This window comes from Misgurnus anguillicaudatus, chromosome 22, assembly GCF_027580225.2.
Source record: "Misgurnus anguillicaudatus chromosome 22, ASM2758022v2, whole genome shotgun sequence".
NCBI classification, from domain to species: Eukaryota; Metazoa; Chordata; class Actinopteri; order Cypriniformes; family Cobitidae; genus Misgurnus; species Misgurnus anguillicaudatus.
Window position 1 is genome coordinate 43,108,410 of NC_073358.2, and position 16,343 is coordinate 43,124,752.

A 16,343-nucleotide genomic window follows, 5' to 3' on the forward strand; every position below is an offset into this window, starting at 1 on the left:
GAATCATTTCAAATTGGTTTCCTGAACATGACAATGAGTTCACTGTTCTAAAATGGCCCCCACAGTCACCAGATCTCAACCCAGTAGAGCATCTTTGGGATGTGGTGAAATGGGAGCTTTGTGCCCTGGATGTGCATCCCACAAATCTCCATCAACTGCAAGATGCTATCCTATCAATATGGGCCAACGTTTCTAAAGAATGCTTTCAGCACCTTGTTGAATCAATGCCATGTAGAATTAAGGCAGGTCTGAAGGCGAAAGGGGGTCAAACACAGTATTAGTATGGTGTTCCTAATAATCCTTTAAGTGAGTGTATATCAGTGCCATTGTTTTGTCTTAAGATACACACCCGTATTGTTTTTTTTTTTTGTAAGGTATGTTTGTAAAATCTACCCAAATCATGTCCTAATATAACTAAGGCTTAGTCCTGGATTAATCTAAACCCCATCTGGGAAACCGCCCCAAAGTGACTGATGGTAAGTTAGTATTGACTTGTTACATAAATGTCACAATAGCTGTAAGACCTACATGAATGTGGATTTTGAGTGTTGTAAATGCACCTTACATCGTCTCTTATTTTATAAATAATAACTGATACCTTCACAGATAAATCATGTAATTCTCTTATTGCTTTAAAAAATCGATTTATATACAAGGTGTGAAACAAAGAAACGCATCAGTTTTAGAAAAGTGACCCTAATTTTGTGCATCAAAGTCATTCATTTCGATCTTTGATGTGATCTTACTCAATATTAAAGAAATCAAGGTTATATATTTCCAGAATATTCTTTACATTTAGGATTATTTTATGTAATCACAATAACCAGGGGTGGGTTTTACGTGCAGGGTCACAAATGAAACCATTGCACAGATGTATGGTGATGGATCTTGGTACTTGCACATAAAATTTGTTTATTGGTGTAGTGCTGGCCTGTCGATCTTTGCTTTGTAAAGCTTTAGTGCCTTTTATTATATTCTGGTTGGAAGGGCCCGTGGCGCCCCGGTGTGTTAAACAGACGTTGGCCGCACATACGAGCTCAATAAACCTTTCTCTCTGTTTTCTTGTATAAAATACAGTACAGTAGCATTGGCATATGCAGTGAATACCTCTTGAATAAGATTGTAAGAGAAGATAAACGGTTAGTGTTGTATCAATGCCAGCCTTACTTTGTGTTAAATAATGCTTTGTAGTGCCAATAGTGTGTATTAAAAATGAATTGCTGTGAGTTCCTTTGGTTTTCCTGCCTTACATGTTGCATGCATTTCTAGTCCGATTTTATTACAGTATACGTCAAAGAGAGTATTTGATGTTCTATTGACGAATAAATAAAGTGCACAGTCTTGTAACTGTACTGACTTTCTCTTTTTGTAAAAGGTAACCAAAGCTTTTATTTAAAGAGGACATATCAGAATCACGATTTTTCATTTCCTTTGGTGTGCAAGTGTACAACGACGTTTTAGTGCCACCTATAAAAATATATATTAATACAAATTGACTATAAAGCAAAATCATAATTATGAAAATAAAGTCATAATTATGAGAAAAATTCTGTGCAATCCTTAAAATATTACGAGTTGAATCTTAAAATGTTTTGGCACTTTTTGTTCTCAACACGTTTTGCTGCTTTTTGTTCTAAATATGTTTTGGCTTACACTTAGAGCACATCTGAACATCTGATTCACAGTTTTTCATTTTCTTTAGTGTGCAAGTGTACGACAGCATTTTAGTGCCACCTAGAAAAAAATTAAGTGAATACAATTTCGACAATAAAGAGAAGTCATAATTATGAGAATAAAGTCCTAATTATGAGAATAATTCTGTGCAATCCTTAAAATATTCAAATTAAAATATAAAATTTCAAAATCAAACGAGTTTGATATTGAAATGTTTTGGTGCTTTTTGTTCTCGATACGTTTTGCCGCTTTTTGTTCTCGATACGTTTTGGCGGTTTTTGTTCTTGATACATTTTGACACTTTTTTCTTGATACGTTTTGCCGCTTTTTGTTCTCGATACATTCTGGCTTTTTTCCTTCTCGATACGTTTTGGCTTTCACTTAAAGAGCACATATCTGATTTACGATTTTTTTCATTTCCTTTGGTGTGCAAGTGTACGACAGCATTTTAGTGCTACCTAGAAAATTATACAATTTCGACAATAAAGCCAAGTCATAATTATGAAAATAAAGTCGTACTTATGAGAATAACTCCTTAAAATCCTTAAAATATTACGAGTTTGATCTTAATATGTTTTGGCACTTTTTGTTCTCGGTATGTTTTAGCGCTTTTTTCTCGAAATGTTTTGCCGCTTTTTAATCTCGATAAATTCTGGCTTTTTTGTTGTTGTTCTCGATACGTTTTAGCTTTCACTTAAAGAGCACATATCTAAATTCCGATTTTTTTCGTTTACTTTGATGTGCAATTGTACAACAGCATTTTTGTGCTACCTAGAATTTATTAATACAATTTCGACAATAAAACCAAGTCGTAATTATGAGAATAACTCTGTGCAATCCTTAAAATATTACGAGTTTGATCTTGAAATGTTTTGGCGCTTTTTGTTCTCGATACGTTTTGCTGCTTTTTTTCTTGGTACGTTTTGGCTTTTTTGTTCTCAAAACTGTATTTATTTATTTTTTGCTAGGTGGCACCAAAATGCCGTCGTAGTAAGTGAATGTTAGTACATGTTAACGATATGCAAGTTACAAATCCCATAGTATACAATGAAGCTAGTTATCATCTCTAAAGGTAAACTCTCTTCTTGGACTACAATGAACGCAAGGATTGTAGGCAACAGTTTACTTGCGCAACCCGTTGACGTGGACACAATGAACATTATCATGTAAGTGGCCCATGTTTTCATATTTCAAGAATTTACTACTGACTATTTAAACCATGATTTAAACGCGAGTTTTGAGCGTTGCATAGTAGCGCTTGTTTGTCATTTCTACAATCACAAATGCAGGTATGTGGAAAAAATATTTTTTAACCAAAAACCACGTGAACACATTGCATTCCACCAAATACATAAAATAACGTTCTTTTAGCAACGTAATAGGGGCTCTTTAACAAATGCAAAAACAGTTTATTTATTAGACTTGTTTTTTATGTAAATAGTCGGGCAACAAACTTGAAATGACATGTACAGAAACAACTTACTAATGTTTACAAATTCAGCAAATTCACACTTTTCTTTTAAAACTTTTGGATAATTCCAAGTAAACAGTCCGTGAGACATCAACTGCAACAAATACAAACAGCAAGGCTTTCAGAAATCTGCCTAAATCTCCTGGGAAGAGTTATAAACTAAAGTACACTTGCTGGTTAATAACATCTTCCCATCACGGTTTCAATGGTGATGCCTCATGGCACAGGGGGTGTTTGTGTCAAAATATCAAATATTCCTTTGCTTGCAAGTTTAAAAAATACAAAAAAATTACACTCAAGACACTTATGGACAACTGATTTTCATACCAGCAAATGCAAAGGACTGAAATTTTCACAGTAATGTTCTCTTCAATTGCAGTGATGTATAAGGATTTACAAACCAGCAATAATTTGGTGATGAACTCACTGAAAATTCCAGGACTCCATTTCTGAAATATTGTGAATCTTAAAACCATATGAATAATTCAATACATTTTGAAATAATCCAAACACTTTGCAAATCTGTTCACTGTAAGGAGGCCACGTGCATCTACATTGAGAAGGTCACCGGGTGAGTTTATCTGGAGGCATGAAGCCGGAGTCTCCCAAGGCTCTGAGACCCACGCGACCGCTGGGACGAATTGTGAGCCAGGTGATGCTGCCATTGTTCAGGCCCATCCTCAGCCAGCCCTCTGGAGGAAACTGCAAAGCCCTGAGAAAAACATATTTGGGTTACACTCATAGTACTTGGCTGATGCTTCCTAGGGTTGTTAGAAAGAGCGAATATTGTATAACATGTGCACAAAACGCACACAATAACAAATAACTTCATTAAAACACAGAAGTTGTCAATTCAAGGCATCAATTATATCCATAGCACAAACAGTGCATGGCAGGTTTCAACAACAAGGTTATGGGTTTGATTCCTAAGGAATGCATGTAATATACACTCACCTAAAGGATTATTAGGAACACCATACTAATACTGTGTTCGACCCCCTTTTGCCTTCAGAACTGCCTTAATTCTACGTGGAATTGATTCAACAAGGTGCTGAAAGTATTCTTTAGAAATGTTGGCCCATATTGATAGCATCTTGAAGTTGATGGAGATTTGTGGGATACACATCCAGGACACGAAGCTCCCGTTCCACCACATCCCAAAGATGCCCTATTGGGTTGAGATTTGGTGACTGTGGGGGTCATTTTAGTACAGTGAACTCATTGTCATATTCAAGAAACCAATTTGAAATGATTCAAGCTTTGTGACATGGTGCATTATCCTGCTGGAAGTAGCCATCAGGGAACGGGTACATGGAGATCATAAAGGGATGGACATGGTCAGAAACAATGCTCAGGTAGGCCGTGGCATTTAAACGATGCCCAATTGGCACTAAAGGGCCTAAAGTGTGCCAAGAAAACATCACCCACACCATACCACCACCACCAGCCTGCACAGTAGTAACAAGGCATGATGGATCCATGTTCTCATTCTGTTTACGCCAAATTCTGACTCTACCATCTGAATGCCTCAACAGAAATCGAGACTCATCAGTCCAGGCAACATTTTTCCAGTCTTCAACTGTCCAATTTTGGTAAGCTTGTGCAAATTGTAGCCTCTTTTTTCTAATTGTAGTGGAGGTGAGTGGTACCCAATGGGGTCTGCTGCTGTTGTAGCCCATCCGCCTCAAGGTTGTGAGTGTTGTGGCTTCACAAATGCTTTGCTGCATACCTCAATTGTAACGAGTGCTTATTTCAGTCAAAGTTGCTCTTCTATCAGCTTGAATCAGTCGGCTCATTCTCCTCTGACCTCTAGCATCAACAAGGCATTTTCGCCCACAGGACTGTCGCATACTGGATGTTTTTCCCTTTTCACACCATTCTTTGTAAACCCTAGAAATGGTTGTGCGTGAAAATCTCAGTAATTAAGCAGATTGTGAAATACTCAGACCGGCCCGTCTGGCCCCAACAACCATGCCACGCTGAAAATTGCTTACATCACCTTTCTTTCCCATTCTGACATTCAGTTTGGAGTTCAGGAGATTGTCTTGACCAGGACCACACCCCTAAATGCATTGAAGCAACTGCCATGTGATTGGTTGATAATTGCATTAATGAGAAATTGAACAGGTGTTCCTAATAATCCTTTAGGTGAGTGTATATGATAAAATGGGTTTAAATGCATTGTTTGGATAAAAGCCAAATGCATGAATATAAGTGTGGCAATTTGCTAGAACAATAGTGTTGTTTACCTTTGCATGCACCATTATTGCAGACAACTTTGCATCCCATATTCATGAAATGTCTGTAACTTTTGTTACTATAACGTACCACGGGAAAATCTGAACCACATGCTTTACCAAAAATACAGAAATAAACATCTAAATTAGTGAAGCAATTAATGACTTCCGCACAGTACTGTACACACAAATACAATACAAATGAACAAAGGCATACTTTCGATTACAATGTTTTGAATTGACTATAACCAAACAAGACAAACAAAACACAAAGCCCTGCACACAAAGTAGCGGATGACATTAGCATGACAGACAATAATCTCGTAGCTATCCGCCTTCTGCTTGGCATCAGCTCGATGGATGTACCGACGGAAGGCCGCCTCAATCCGCGCCCCATCCTCGTGATACTGCTGAAACGACACAGGAGTTTCACAACCATTCACGTGAGGAAAAACAAACCTCACTCAAAAATGTCAGTGTTCTCAATGAGACATCAAACGGTTCAGTATTTACAACTGGATTTAAAGGAATAGTCTACTCATTTTCAATATTAAAATATGTTATTACCTTAACTAAGAACTGTTGAATCATCCCTCTATCATCTGTGTGTGTGCACGTAAGCGCTGGAGCGCGCTGCGACGCTACGATAGCATTTAGCTTAGCCCCATTCATTCAATGGTACCATTTAGAGATAAAGTTAGAAGTGACCAAACACATCAACGTTTTTCCTATTTAAGACGAATAGTTATACGAGCAAGTTTGGTGGTACAAAACAAAACGCAGCGCCCCTCCAAGCGGATTTAAAAGAGGAACTATATTTTATGGCGTAACAGCACCTTTGGGAGTACTTCGACTCGCCTGAAAAGTCCGCTCCCCTTCTCACTCTCATAATGGGAGAGGGAGGGTGTTACTGCGCCGAGTCGAAGTACTCCCAAAAGTGCTATTATGCCATAAAATATAGTTACTCTTTCAAATCCGCTTAGAAAAGCGCTATGTTTTATTTTGTACCACCAAACTTGCTCGTATAACTATTCGTCTTAAATAGGAAAAACGTTGATGTGTTTGGTCACTTCTAACTTTATCTCTAAATGGTACCATTGAATGAATGGGGCTAAGCTAAATGCTATCGTAGCGTCGCAGCGCGCTCCAGCGCTTACGTGCACACACACAGATGATAGAGGGATGATTCAACAGTTCTTAGTTAAGGTAATAACATTTTAATATTGAAAATGAGTAGACTATTCCTTTAAGTGTTAAAAAAAACTTTCATTTAATCAAACTCATCATTAAAAAACTCATCATTTAAAGGACAAGTTCGGTATTTTACACTCAAAGCCCTGCCCTCAGATTGGTTATGATGAAATAGAATGGTTTTGACCGAAACTTGGACATATGATGCTGGCCCGAGAACTCTCGGCAAAGGTGGATTACCGTACCTCACAGCACATCTAATACAAGTCAATGGAGTTGGACAAAACTACGATAAAACCTGTTGGAATGCATCTTTTGCAGCGCTTTTTGTGTGAGCATATCAGTGAACACCCCTGACCACTCGGTGAGTTTCACGACTTTGTAAAAGAAAGTTTAATGCATTTTAGGAAGGATTGTTCCTGTGCACCTATATACCCATTGTAGAGGTGGGAAGTGAAACAACAAACACCCGAAAATTCTCGCGGCAGCCGCATATGTCGAAATTTCAGTCAAAGCCGTTCTATTTCATCGTAAATAATCTGAAAACAGGGATTTAAGTGTAAAACACCGAACTTGTCCTTTAATGTTTGCTAAAGAATCTTGGGCTGATTTTGCACACCAGCAGAATTATATATATATATATAAATGCATTTTACTGACCACTGCCTCTGGTTTCCAGTGAGCGACAGGTGGCACTGGTTCAATAGGCGCACCCTCTCGCAATAAATCACAGCTTACAAGCTCCACGTCTAAAACACACACACACAGATAAAAATAAATTTATTGTAATTACGCTTTACATTTACTATGTGCATTTACTAAGCGTAAACCTTCAGGTCTCTCTTGAATCCAACTCCAAAGTGACTTAAACTGCAATTCATCGACTGGCCACCAGAGACAGACTCCCAAAGAGAGTCAATCCCATAGACTAATTTACAGCAGAAATAAATATATTGTCATCTTTGGATTTAACATAAATGTTTCAGCCTGTTAACCATCAGTCTAAATAATAATAATACAACTCTCTCATTATTACATTTTCATCAAATGACCTAAATCGTGGGTGTAGACCAGCACGGGTCTAATAGGTTCATGTTAGTTCAACTTCTCTGAATGAGACCATACCTGGTAAGTATTTGCTGATGATGTTGGCCGTCTCTGTAGCTCTTGTCATAGAGGAATGAATCATCACATCATATTTCAGTCCCAGCGCTGCTAATCTCTGTCCTGTCAGTTCAGCCTGTTCACGACCTATAGCAAAAACACAAACCAACAAGCAAAGTGATGCACTGCTCGATGTTATAATGCAATGTTTAATCTAACAATCTGCAGTGAAGTAGTTAAACTATCTTAACTTAAGATAATAAATTAACGTAGTACCTAAAGGAGTGAGGAACCTTTCTTTGTCTCCATTTCCATTGAGGTTGTATTGAGAGTGTCGGATAAGGAAGATGTGGCGCGTGGCTTTGGGTTTGTTGTTCTCTACATCTGGACTTCCATTGTCACCAGTGCTTTCTTTTCTTCTCCCATTTACCATAGAAGAGGGATCTCGTCTGTAAAAAATTAAAAAAATGTATCAAGCCTCTATTCACATATAAATTTATTGGTGGATGTAATGGTAATTGTATGAATTTTGATGGAAACTATAATGGTCTATTTGGGACTCCACCAGTAACTTGTTAGTTTGAACCAGATGGGAACCAGTAGATCACAATTAGATCATACTGGAACAAGACCCAACACACTACATAAAGGAATTTTGTAATGCTTAACTGATAAACAGATGGCTCATAATGGTATCTGCAATAAAAACCATTAAAAAATGTATTGCTCTTAGCAGTTACGTCAATGTGGATGAACAATTTAAAAAAATTAATTTATTACTAAATTATAAATAGCCCTCACATTACTTACTTGTCCCAGTTATTATCCCAACCGTTTACACTGGGCCACGACGGTGGCTGTGCTGCATGCACGGCACCGGGGGTCTGTCTGAACCGGTAGGGCTCCCCGAAAAACCCGCGCGTGTCCGCCGCGACCGCCGCACACACGAGCACAGCAGATCCGCCCGCGAACCCGCACGCCAACCGGAGCGCTCTTCGAAACGACATGTTTCAAAATGAAATGAAACTACACTGAGGCAAGCGGCTATGACGCACAACGAGTCTCTGTGCTGCGGAAGTTAAACTATTTCTTCCTTCCAAACTAACATACAGCTAAATAATAACGCGCCTCCAGTCATGACACATATGTGATGATGTTTCCAGACCCTGTGCGAGAGCTTATAATATACTTAAAACACGGTTTCAGTATTAAATAAACTTCCAACAGCAGAGTCACGACTACTACATTAATGAAGTAACGTAACAATACAAGTCGTGCAATAAATGCCTTTCAAAATAAAAGTCTTCAAACGTACAAATTATGTCCCGTCTTCTGAACAACAAAGATACTATCTTAAGCGGCTTGTCAAACAAAATGTATTTATTTTATCATTAATCATTTAATAATTATACTTGCCATTAATTAATAATAAATATTATTCTGTATTTTGCTACAGCCCAATAGGTGGCACTGTAGCAGAGTCTGCTCGTTTTGCACTGCAGTGGGGTTTATGTTTTGATCTTGTTTGGTGGAGACGTGTTTTGCAGACTGACATTTGACTTTAAAAAGTGTTGTGTAGTTTTGATTATACATCTTTGTGTTTGACTGTAGTGCAGTAAATATGGACACAGACGAGGAAAATGAAAATGACTGGGATCGCAGCTTAGAGTCCGATATGCTTGAGACAGGTGGGTTCACAAACTTTGCACGCTTGTGATATAAGATTCTTTATGTCAATAAGATTAATACAGAGAGTAAATACGATTGTGGCATTAACTTCATAGACAGTGCTTAGTAGACTCATTTTCAGATGATAATTTATTTTGCAGTCTTGTGTCTCGTAATTTAGTCAAATCAGCACAGCAGCAACAACATAAATAATCGGCTTTTGTGGACTAAACTCAACTTCCGGTAGACTTCGTCGTAGAATTAATAACAACATGTTACAGTAGTTTATTTCTGATAACAAGGGAAATAAATGACAAGTAAATTACATTCGTTCATATATCATATTTAACACGTATCTATTACACTGAGCTAACGTTACTGTGTGTAAAATAAATAAATATGCAATGTTAGCTACAGGTCCTTGCTGCCAAACCTCTCCCACACAGTTGTGAATTATGCTCGTTGTCTCCCCTTGTCTTTAGCAAATCAAAACATTTTATTTTGACAAGCTTTTTCTTCAGATCAGTTTAGCCACTAGCCAGACCGATAAATAAATACAGACCGGAAGTTCACTTCAGTTCAGGCGCGTAATCGGGTGAGCATCCGAAGAAAATGGCTAAAAAAACAACATAAACCAACACAGAAATGCATATTAATGTAATAGTTTTTTAATGGAAACTATAATAGGCTTTGTGGGTCTCTACTGGTATGTATTTTGTTTTACTGGTGTGATGTCATCTGATGGATGGGAACCAATAGAAATCCACTTAATTCTACTGAAATGAGCCCCCACAAACCCACTACATGAAGATGGTTAACAGCTGAGGGTTTATAATGGTATTCATAATGAAACCATTATAATTTATTTTCGATATTTTTCAGCAGGGCAACATCTGTCAAGTAAATATACCTCACCATTGGTGTCTTGTCATTTTAGGACTCCCTGACAAAGTGACAGCCACATCCCAGAGAATAATCCTGCATTTCGACCTGGACTGTTTCTATGCGCAAGTTGAGATGATCCGTAATCCAGCTCTTCGAAATAAACCCCTAGGTAAAAAGCACACAATATCATCTCTATTCTTAAATGCAATGCGTGCAATAATCTCTTCTGTATTTTATTTCTCTCTAAGGTATACAGCAGAAGTATATTATTGTGACTTGTAATTATGTGGCGAGAGAGCAAGGTCTGACAAAGTTGATGTCGGTTACTGATGCATTGGAGAAATGTCCTCAGCTCGTGCTGGTGAAAGGAGAAGATCTCACCCATTACAGAGAAATGTCCTATAAAGTCACAGGTAATTTATTCATTCAATAAAAATAAAAGCTTCTGCAACAAAGATATTGAATGATAAAACAAGATTAAGCACTGCTATTACTATAAATGGGACTAAATGCAACGCTCAATATGTCCGTTCTTGCGATGGAAGTCTTGCCTTTCAGGTAAAAGAACCAATCATCAATCGATAAAGCCTGAAAATTCTCTTAGTAGTCCAAAAACAAAAGTAGTATAAAGTAGCAAATATACTTAAAAGTTTGAAAAGATTTTAATCTAGACTTTGTGTCTGCACCAGAGCTGCTGATGTCATACAGCCCCATGGTGGAGAGGCTCGGGTTTGATGAAAACTTTGTGGACGTTACCGAAATAGTAGAGAGAAGACTGCAGGAGACCCGTATTTCAGATGTCACTTTCATTGGACACATATACAAACATGAACGTGAGTATTCTTCAGAGATGTATAAAGTACTAGGGACCCAGACTTGAGTAAAAGTACAATTGCTCTATCAAAAAAGTGACTTGAGTAGAAGTTGAAGTGCTCTTTAAGCCCAGCACTTGAGTGGAAGTACTAAATTATTAAACATGTTTTGTATACTTAAGTATTGCAAGTAGTTTTTTTAAAAATATACTACTCAAGTACTGAAAGTAAAAGTACAAGTATTGTGTAATGTAGTTATTAAAGAAAACGTCAAAAGTTTGAATATAATATTGTTTATATTATTTCAAATGTTTAAGCTGAAGGACACTCACAATTCCTTTGGCTGCAGCAGGAGTACAAGGACATGAATGTTCAGATAATTAATTTAACTGATATGGAGATAGAGAATTCAGAATTAATGAAATATTAGTCAATATAATGGTAATATGTAAAGATACAAGGTGTTTCAATGTATTTAGGTTTCCTTCTTTCGCGCACACTCGCCCTTTCTCGCGCATTCTCTCTCTCTCTCGGTCTCTCTCGCGCACTTTGGTTCTCTCTTCGCTTCACATTCATTTGTCCACAACCGCGGCTCATATTTGTGAGTGAGAGGGAGGGAGGGGTCCGCCCTTCACTTTCTCTGATTGGTTTAGACCACGATGTGTGTGTGTTTCTAATGTGTATCACCGCTCCGGCAGTGATAATGTGGGTTTGGAATGATTCGTAACATTTGAGTGTAACGAGTAACTATGCAGCATATAAAAATGTATCGGAGTAAAAGTATTAAACTCGTCGAAAATATGTACTGAAGTAAAAGTGGAAGTAGGAGAAAAAATAATACTTCAGTTGAGTACAGATACTGTCTTTTAGTACTTAAGTACAGTAGTGAAGTATTTCCACTTCGTTACTATACATCTCTGGTATTCTTAACATAAATCACTTGCCTCAACTGAATGCAAGGTATTTTGAATAGGAACGTCTCTCTTCTCTCAGCCTCAAGTGTCGCAGTTGGTGAGGAGAACTGCAGGCTGGCCATCGGCTCTGTGATAGCTGCTGAGCTCAGACAAGCCATTTTTAACACGCTGGGGCTAACTGGCTGCGCTGGCATCGCAAACAACAAACTCCTGGCCAAACTGGTGTCAGGCACCTTTAAACCCAACCAACAGACCACGCTTTTACCTTACAGCACTGCTGAGCTTATGAGCAGCCTCACAGGACTGCTTAAAGTGCCCGGTAAGATGATACAATTTTTTAAAAACTTAAGCAGAGACCTTGCATTGATATTTAAGCCACCAAATATTGACAACTGAGATATCAGTACGGGTAAAAACTTTGGTAAGGTTGACATCTGCATGGAATTGCTTTTTAACAGCATGTTTTATTATATGTTTTGTTTCACTGCTTTGACTGTGTTTGCAGGAATCGGGTACAGGACAGGTCAGAAGTTAAAAGCTATGGGTCTGGTTAATGTGAGGGATCTGCAGTTATACCCTTTGTCTGAACTGGTGAAGGAGTTTGGGGAAGTGACCGCTAAAAGGATTCAGAATCTTGCCTGTGGGATCGATGACTCTCCAGTCACTCCAACAGGTCCTCCTCAGGTATTGCCCATATGTACAGTGTTCCTGAAAGTTTATGGATTCCATAACATGGAACACATATACACATATATCTCACCACTAGATGCCGCTAAAATAAATGCTGTAAAATAAATGTTTTGTGTCCCCAGAGTACGTATGTCAAGTTTTAGCTCAAAATACCATATAGATAATTTATTATAACATGTTAAAATAGCCACTTTATAGGTGGGGGCAAAAATGTGTCATTTTGGGTGTGTTCTTTTAAATGCAAATGAGCTGATCTCTGCCTTAAATGTCAGTGCTGTGGTTGGATAGTGCAGATTAAACCAACGCACAACGATAACGAGCCCTCAAGGGGCGGCATTATCACCTTCTGACATCACAGGGGGAGCCGAATTTCAATGACCTATTTTTTCTCAGAATTTACTGGGTTGATCTTTTTCACATTTTCTAGGTTTATAGAAGTACTTAAACATAGGAAAAAGTCAGATTTTTATGATATGTCCCCTTTAGGATGGTATCACTCTTTGCTAATTCTGTGGTGCTCCAAATCAGTTCTTTTAATCTATACATTTCAGTCTCTCAGTGATGAGGACTCGTTCAAGAAAATTTCCACACTAGCAGAAGTAACAAATAAAATTGAGGAGCTTCTCACCAGCCTTACTGAGAGGTAAGTACTGTATATATTATACAACATAAGTCTAAAGTAATAACACCTTTCACGTTTTGTTGGGCATTTTCATCTTTCTAGGATGTACAAAGATGGCAGACAGCCACACACATTCAGATTAACAATTCGTAGATATTCTGCCACTAATCGCTGGTTCAATCGAGAAAGCAGACAGTGTCCTATTCCCAACCAGACCGGGCTCAAGATCACATGTGGTACAGTTACCTTCCCAATCTTGTTATATCCCGTATCTTTGTTTTAACCTCATCAGATTATTGAAATTCATGTTTAGCTCTATTTTCTACATTAGGAAGCAATGAGGCTGTGCCACAGTTATTGTCAATGGCAGTGAAACTCTTTCATAAAATGGTGGACACACGTGAGCCGTTTCACCTGACCTTGCTGAATGTGTGCTTCAGTAACCTGCAGGCCAAATCCTCCAGCAGGTCTTCGATCGTCTCTTTCTTCACGCAGAAGTCTCCCACTAAAACCCAAACAGCATCTCAGCGTCAGGTGAGACTGTATGACACTCACGATTACAGAGGTTTTGTTTAAAATAACACATAATTTATATTTGTATTTTAAAGTATACAATACAACTATCAGCCATAGACTTTCTGGTCTTATTCACATCTAAACATCACTCTTGAAATTAAAGGTGCTTCACAGTGATTCCACTGAAAAAGAATTTTAGGATCCCCCAAGAACCACTCAGTCAAATGATAAAGTCACCATTACGGAAGTAGCGAGTGTTCCCCCAGTGGTGACGTATATTCGAGTGAAACGGCTTCTAAAATGAAAAAAAGGTTGGGCTGGACTTGAATTCGTCCATTGAGAATTGACTGGATCATTGAAAGTTGGGTCTTGTTGCTAATTGCTAATCGCTGCAACCTTTTCCTGGTTTCCGCCCACCTGCCATACCATATGACTTAAAGTAAAGAGAGATCGTTTTGAGGAGGAGATTTGCATTTTTGATTAAAGATCATGAGGGCACATATTTTTTTATAAATAAGTAATGAAACCCACAGATAAGTAATTTGTTAAAAAAATACCACATTATAAAAAATAATTTACATTAAACATTAAAATAAACATTTCTTTCTTACCTTTTTATAGTCTAAAGCAGGGGTCTTCAAACTGTGGGTCTGAACCATAGACTGCAAAAATATGGACGTAGTGTCCGTGACGTCACCCATAGGTTTGTGAATAGCGTTTTTGAGGCCAATAGCAGTGGCTGTCGTCACCAATTTGGCCGTGCGTCACCGTGAACTGTCACTGCTGTCACTACAGTCAAAAAAGCGGGCGTGGTTTCAGCACCCAGCCACCTCAGCTTCACCCACGCCCGCTTTTTTGACTGTAGTGACAGCAGTGACAGTTCACCTGTCACTCAAGTGGCCACGCCCTTAATTATGCAGAATTTTAAGACTTAATATAATTTAAACTGATGAGTTACAAAAACATTATCCACCCTTACAGTTGTCATGAAGGGCAAAATGGCTATAAAGACCAAAATAATTTTTTGTACCAGGCTGTAAACATTATTTTCTACTGTATAGTTGGACATTTTAACATGGAGGTCTATGGGAATTGACTCCCTTTTGGAGACAGCCTCTAGGGGACAGTCGATGAATTGCAGTTTAAGTCACTTCCGTATTGGATTTAGCAGAGAAATCGGAAGGTTGCCCCTAAGTTGCACCTTTATTTTTAAGACTGGTGCCTTTGGCATTTCCATAATCATCTCTGAGCCGCCTGTATCAAAAGTCAAAAGAAATCATTGACTTTAAAGGAAAACACCATGTTTTTCAATATTTTATAGGAATGAATGGGGCTAGGCTAAATGCTAACACATTCACGTAGCGCTGTACAAAGATTAAAAGTGCACGCATTGAAAAAAGATAGGTATGTATTAATTTGTCTAAGTTGAGGTAAGAACATAGTAAAATATTGAAAAACAGTGGTGTTTTCCTTTTAATAAAGAGAATGACTGAATATGGTGTCATTTGTTTAAGTTAATTCTTTACTTTGTCACTAGGTGGAAACTGATCTCTGTGAGCCTGCTGGCAGTTCTCAATTCACCCAGGACGAGGTTTTACAAAAGCAAGAGAAAATATTGAACAGCATGTTAAATTGCACATCAGTATCCCCAACCCAAGAAACACAAACAGAGCCTCTGCAAAACAACCCTGAATCTTCCACATCTCCCAGGCAGTTGCTTTGTAAAGAACAAACACATGTTAACAGCAGAAGCACACAAGACTCTCGTATGACTGACGTTTCCAAAGTAGGAGTGTGTTTCAATCTCCCTCCAAATGTTGACCCGGAAGTCTTCAAACTCTTACCTAAGCACATTCAGATGGAGCTTGTTTCTAGTTTTCAAAATGAAGACTCCCTACAACCTAATTATGGACATGCTGAGACAGCGAATCACTCCATGTTGTGTTTCAACCAATCAAAAACATCAGATCACTGTGAATCAACATCAATGTATAGCAGAAATTCGACCTCTCATTACAGCGAACTCAGCAAGGCCTTTTCCTCACCTCAGTCCTTAACAAATTTAGAGAGTGGCAAATCCACAGAAAGCTGTAGCATCCCACCTCATTCAGATGTCCCTCCAAATGTGGACCCTTGTGTGTTTTCCCAACTCCCCGCTGATGTTCAGAGAGAGTTATTGACCGAATGGAAACAGCAGAAACCTGTTTTAAAAATACCTTCAAAGCAATCACACAAAGCCTCGAGTAACAGAGATAAGAAGTATGTTGCTAAAGGCAACCAATGTAACAAGATAATGAATTATTTTAAACCCAACTAAACAGTTAACTAAAGAGTTATCTTGTTTTGATGTTATAAAATGTTACATATATATCTGTTAATATGCCTTAAAGATGTAAAATGTATATTATGCTTTGTTTATTAAGATTTTTTTATTCATTGAACCTTGATAATAAACCAAGTATATCTTTCACAGGGATGTCGTTGGGGTCATTAAATACTTAATGGCTGAAACCATGATTTTTTTTAAAGGGGACATTTCACAAGACTTTTTAAAGATGT

General features: G+C 38.0%; 2 protein-coding genes across 4 annotated transcripts; one reads left to right on the forward strand and one right to left on the reverse strand.

The window, feature by feature from the left end:
* Window positions 1-3,062: 3,062 nt before the first annotated feature.
* On the reverse strand, window positions 3,063-8,724 carry pgam5 (PGAM family member 5, serine/threonine protein phosphatase, mitochondrial). 2 transcript variants are annotated; one of them, XM_073860262.1, is made up of 6 exons: window positions 8,488-8,724; window positions 7,954-8,126; window positions 7,699-7,824; window positions 7,234-7,322; window positions 5,652-5,789; window positions 3,063-3,850 (listed from the first exon to the last, which is right to left on the reverse strand). In XM_073860262.1, the coding sequence occupies exons 1-6, from the start codon at window positions 8,682-8,684 to the stop codon at window positions 3,710-3,712; spliced, it is 864 nt and encodes a 287-aa protein (XP_073716363.1). In that variant the 5' UTR covers window positions 8,685-8,724; the 3' UTR covers window positions 3,063-3,709. The 2 variants fall into 2 exon arrangements, with proteins under 2 accessions (XP_073716363.1, XP_073716362.1); XM_073860261.1 differs by having other exon boundaries at window positions 5,652-5,792.
* A 194-nt stretch (window positions 8,725-8,918) lies between these two features.
* Window positions 8,919-16,251, forward strand: poli (polymerase (DNA directed) iota). 2 transcript variants are annotated; one of them, XM_055198614.2, is made up of 11 exons: window positions 8,919-9,053; window positions 9,289-9,365; window positions 10,283-10,399; window positions 10,479-10,643; window positions 10,920-11,063; window positions 12,036-12,275; window positions 12,462-12,640; window positions 13,198-13,289; window positions 13,371-13,504; window positions 13,582-13,802; window positions 15,322-16,251. In XM_055198614.2, exons 1-11 carry the CDS (start codon window positions 8,998-9,000, stop codon window positions 16,099-16,101), a joined length of 2,205 nt encoding a protein of 734 aa, XP_055054589.2. In that variant the 5' UTR covers window positions 8,919-8,997; the 3' UTR covers window positions 16,102-16,251. The 2 variants fall into 2 exon arrangements, with proteins under 2 accessions (XP_055054589.2, XP_055054590.2); XM_055198615.2 differs by having other exon boundaries at window positions 13,600-13,802.
* Window positions 16,252-16,343: the final 92 nt, after the last annotated feature.

Coding starts and splice junctions, on each gene's coding strand:
- pgam5 (XM_073860261.1), bottom strand. CDS start 8,684: ATGTCGTTTCGAAGAGCGCTCCGGTTGGCGTGCGGGTTCGCGGGCGGA. Junction 7,323..7,698: donor CATCAGCAAATACTTACCAG/GTATGGTCTCAT, acceptor TGTGTGTTTTAG/ACGTGGAGCTTGTAAGCTGT. Junction 3,851..5,651: donor ACTTTGTGTGCAGGGCTTTG/TGTTTTGTTTGT, acceptor CTCAGGGCTTTG/CAGTTTCCTCCAGAGGGCTG.
- poli (XM_055198614.2), top strand. CDS start 8,998: ATGTCCCGTCTTCTGAACAACAAAGATACTATCTTAAGCGGCTTGTCA. Junction 11,064..12,035: donor ACACATATACAAACATGAAC/GTGAGTATTCTT, acceptor CTCTTCTCTCAG/CCTCAAGTGTCGCAGTTGGT. Junction 13,505..13,581: donor CGGGCTCAAGATCACATGTG/GTACAGTTACCT, acceptor ATTCATGTTTAG/CTCTATTTTCTACATTAGGA.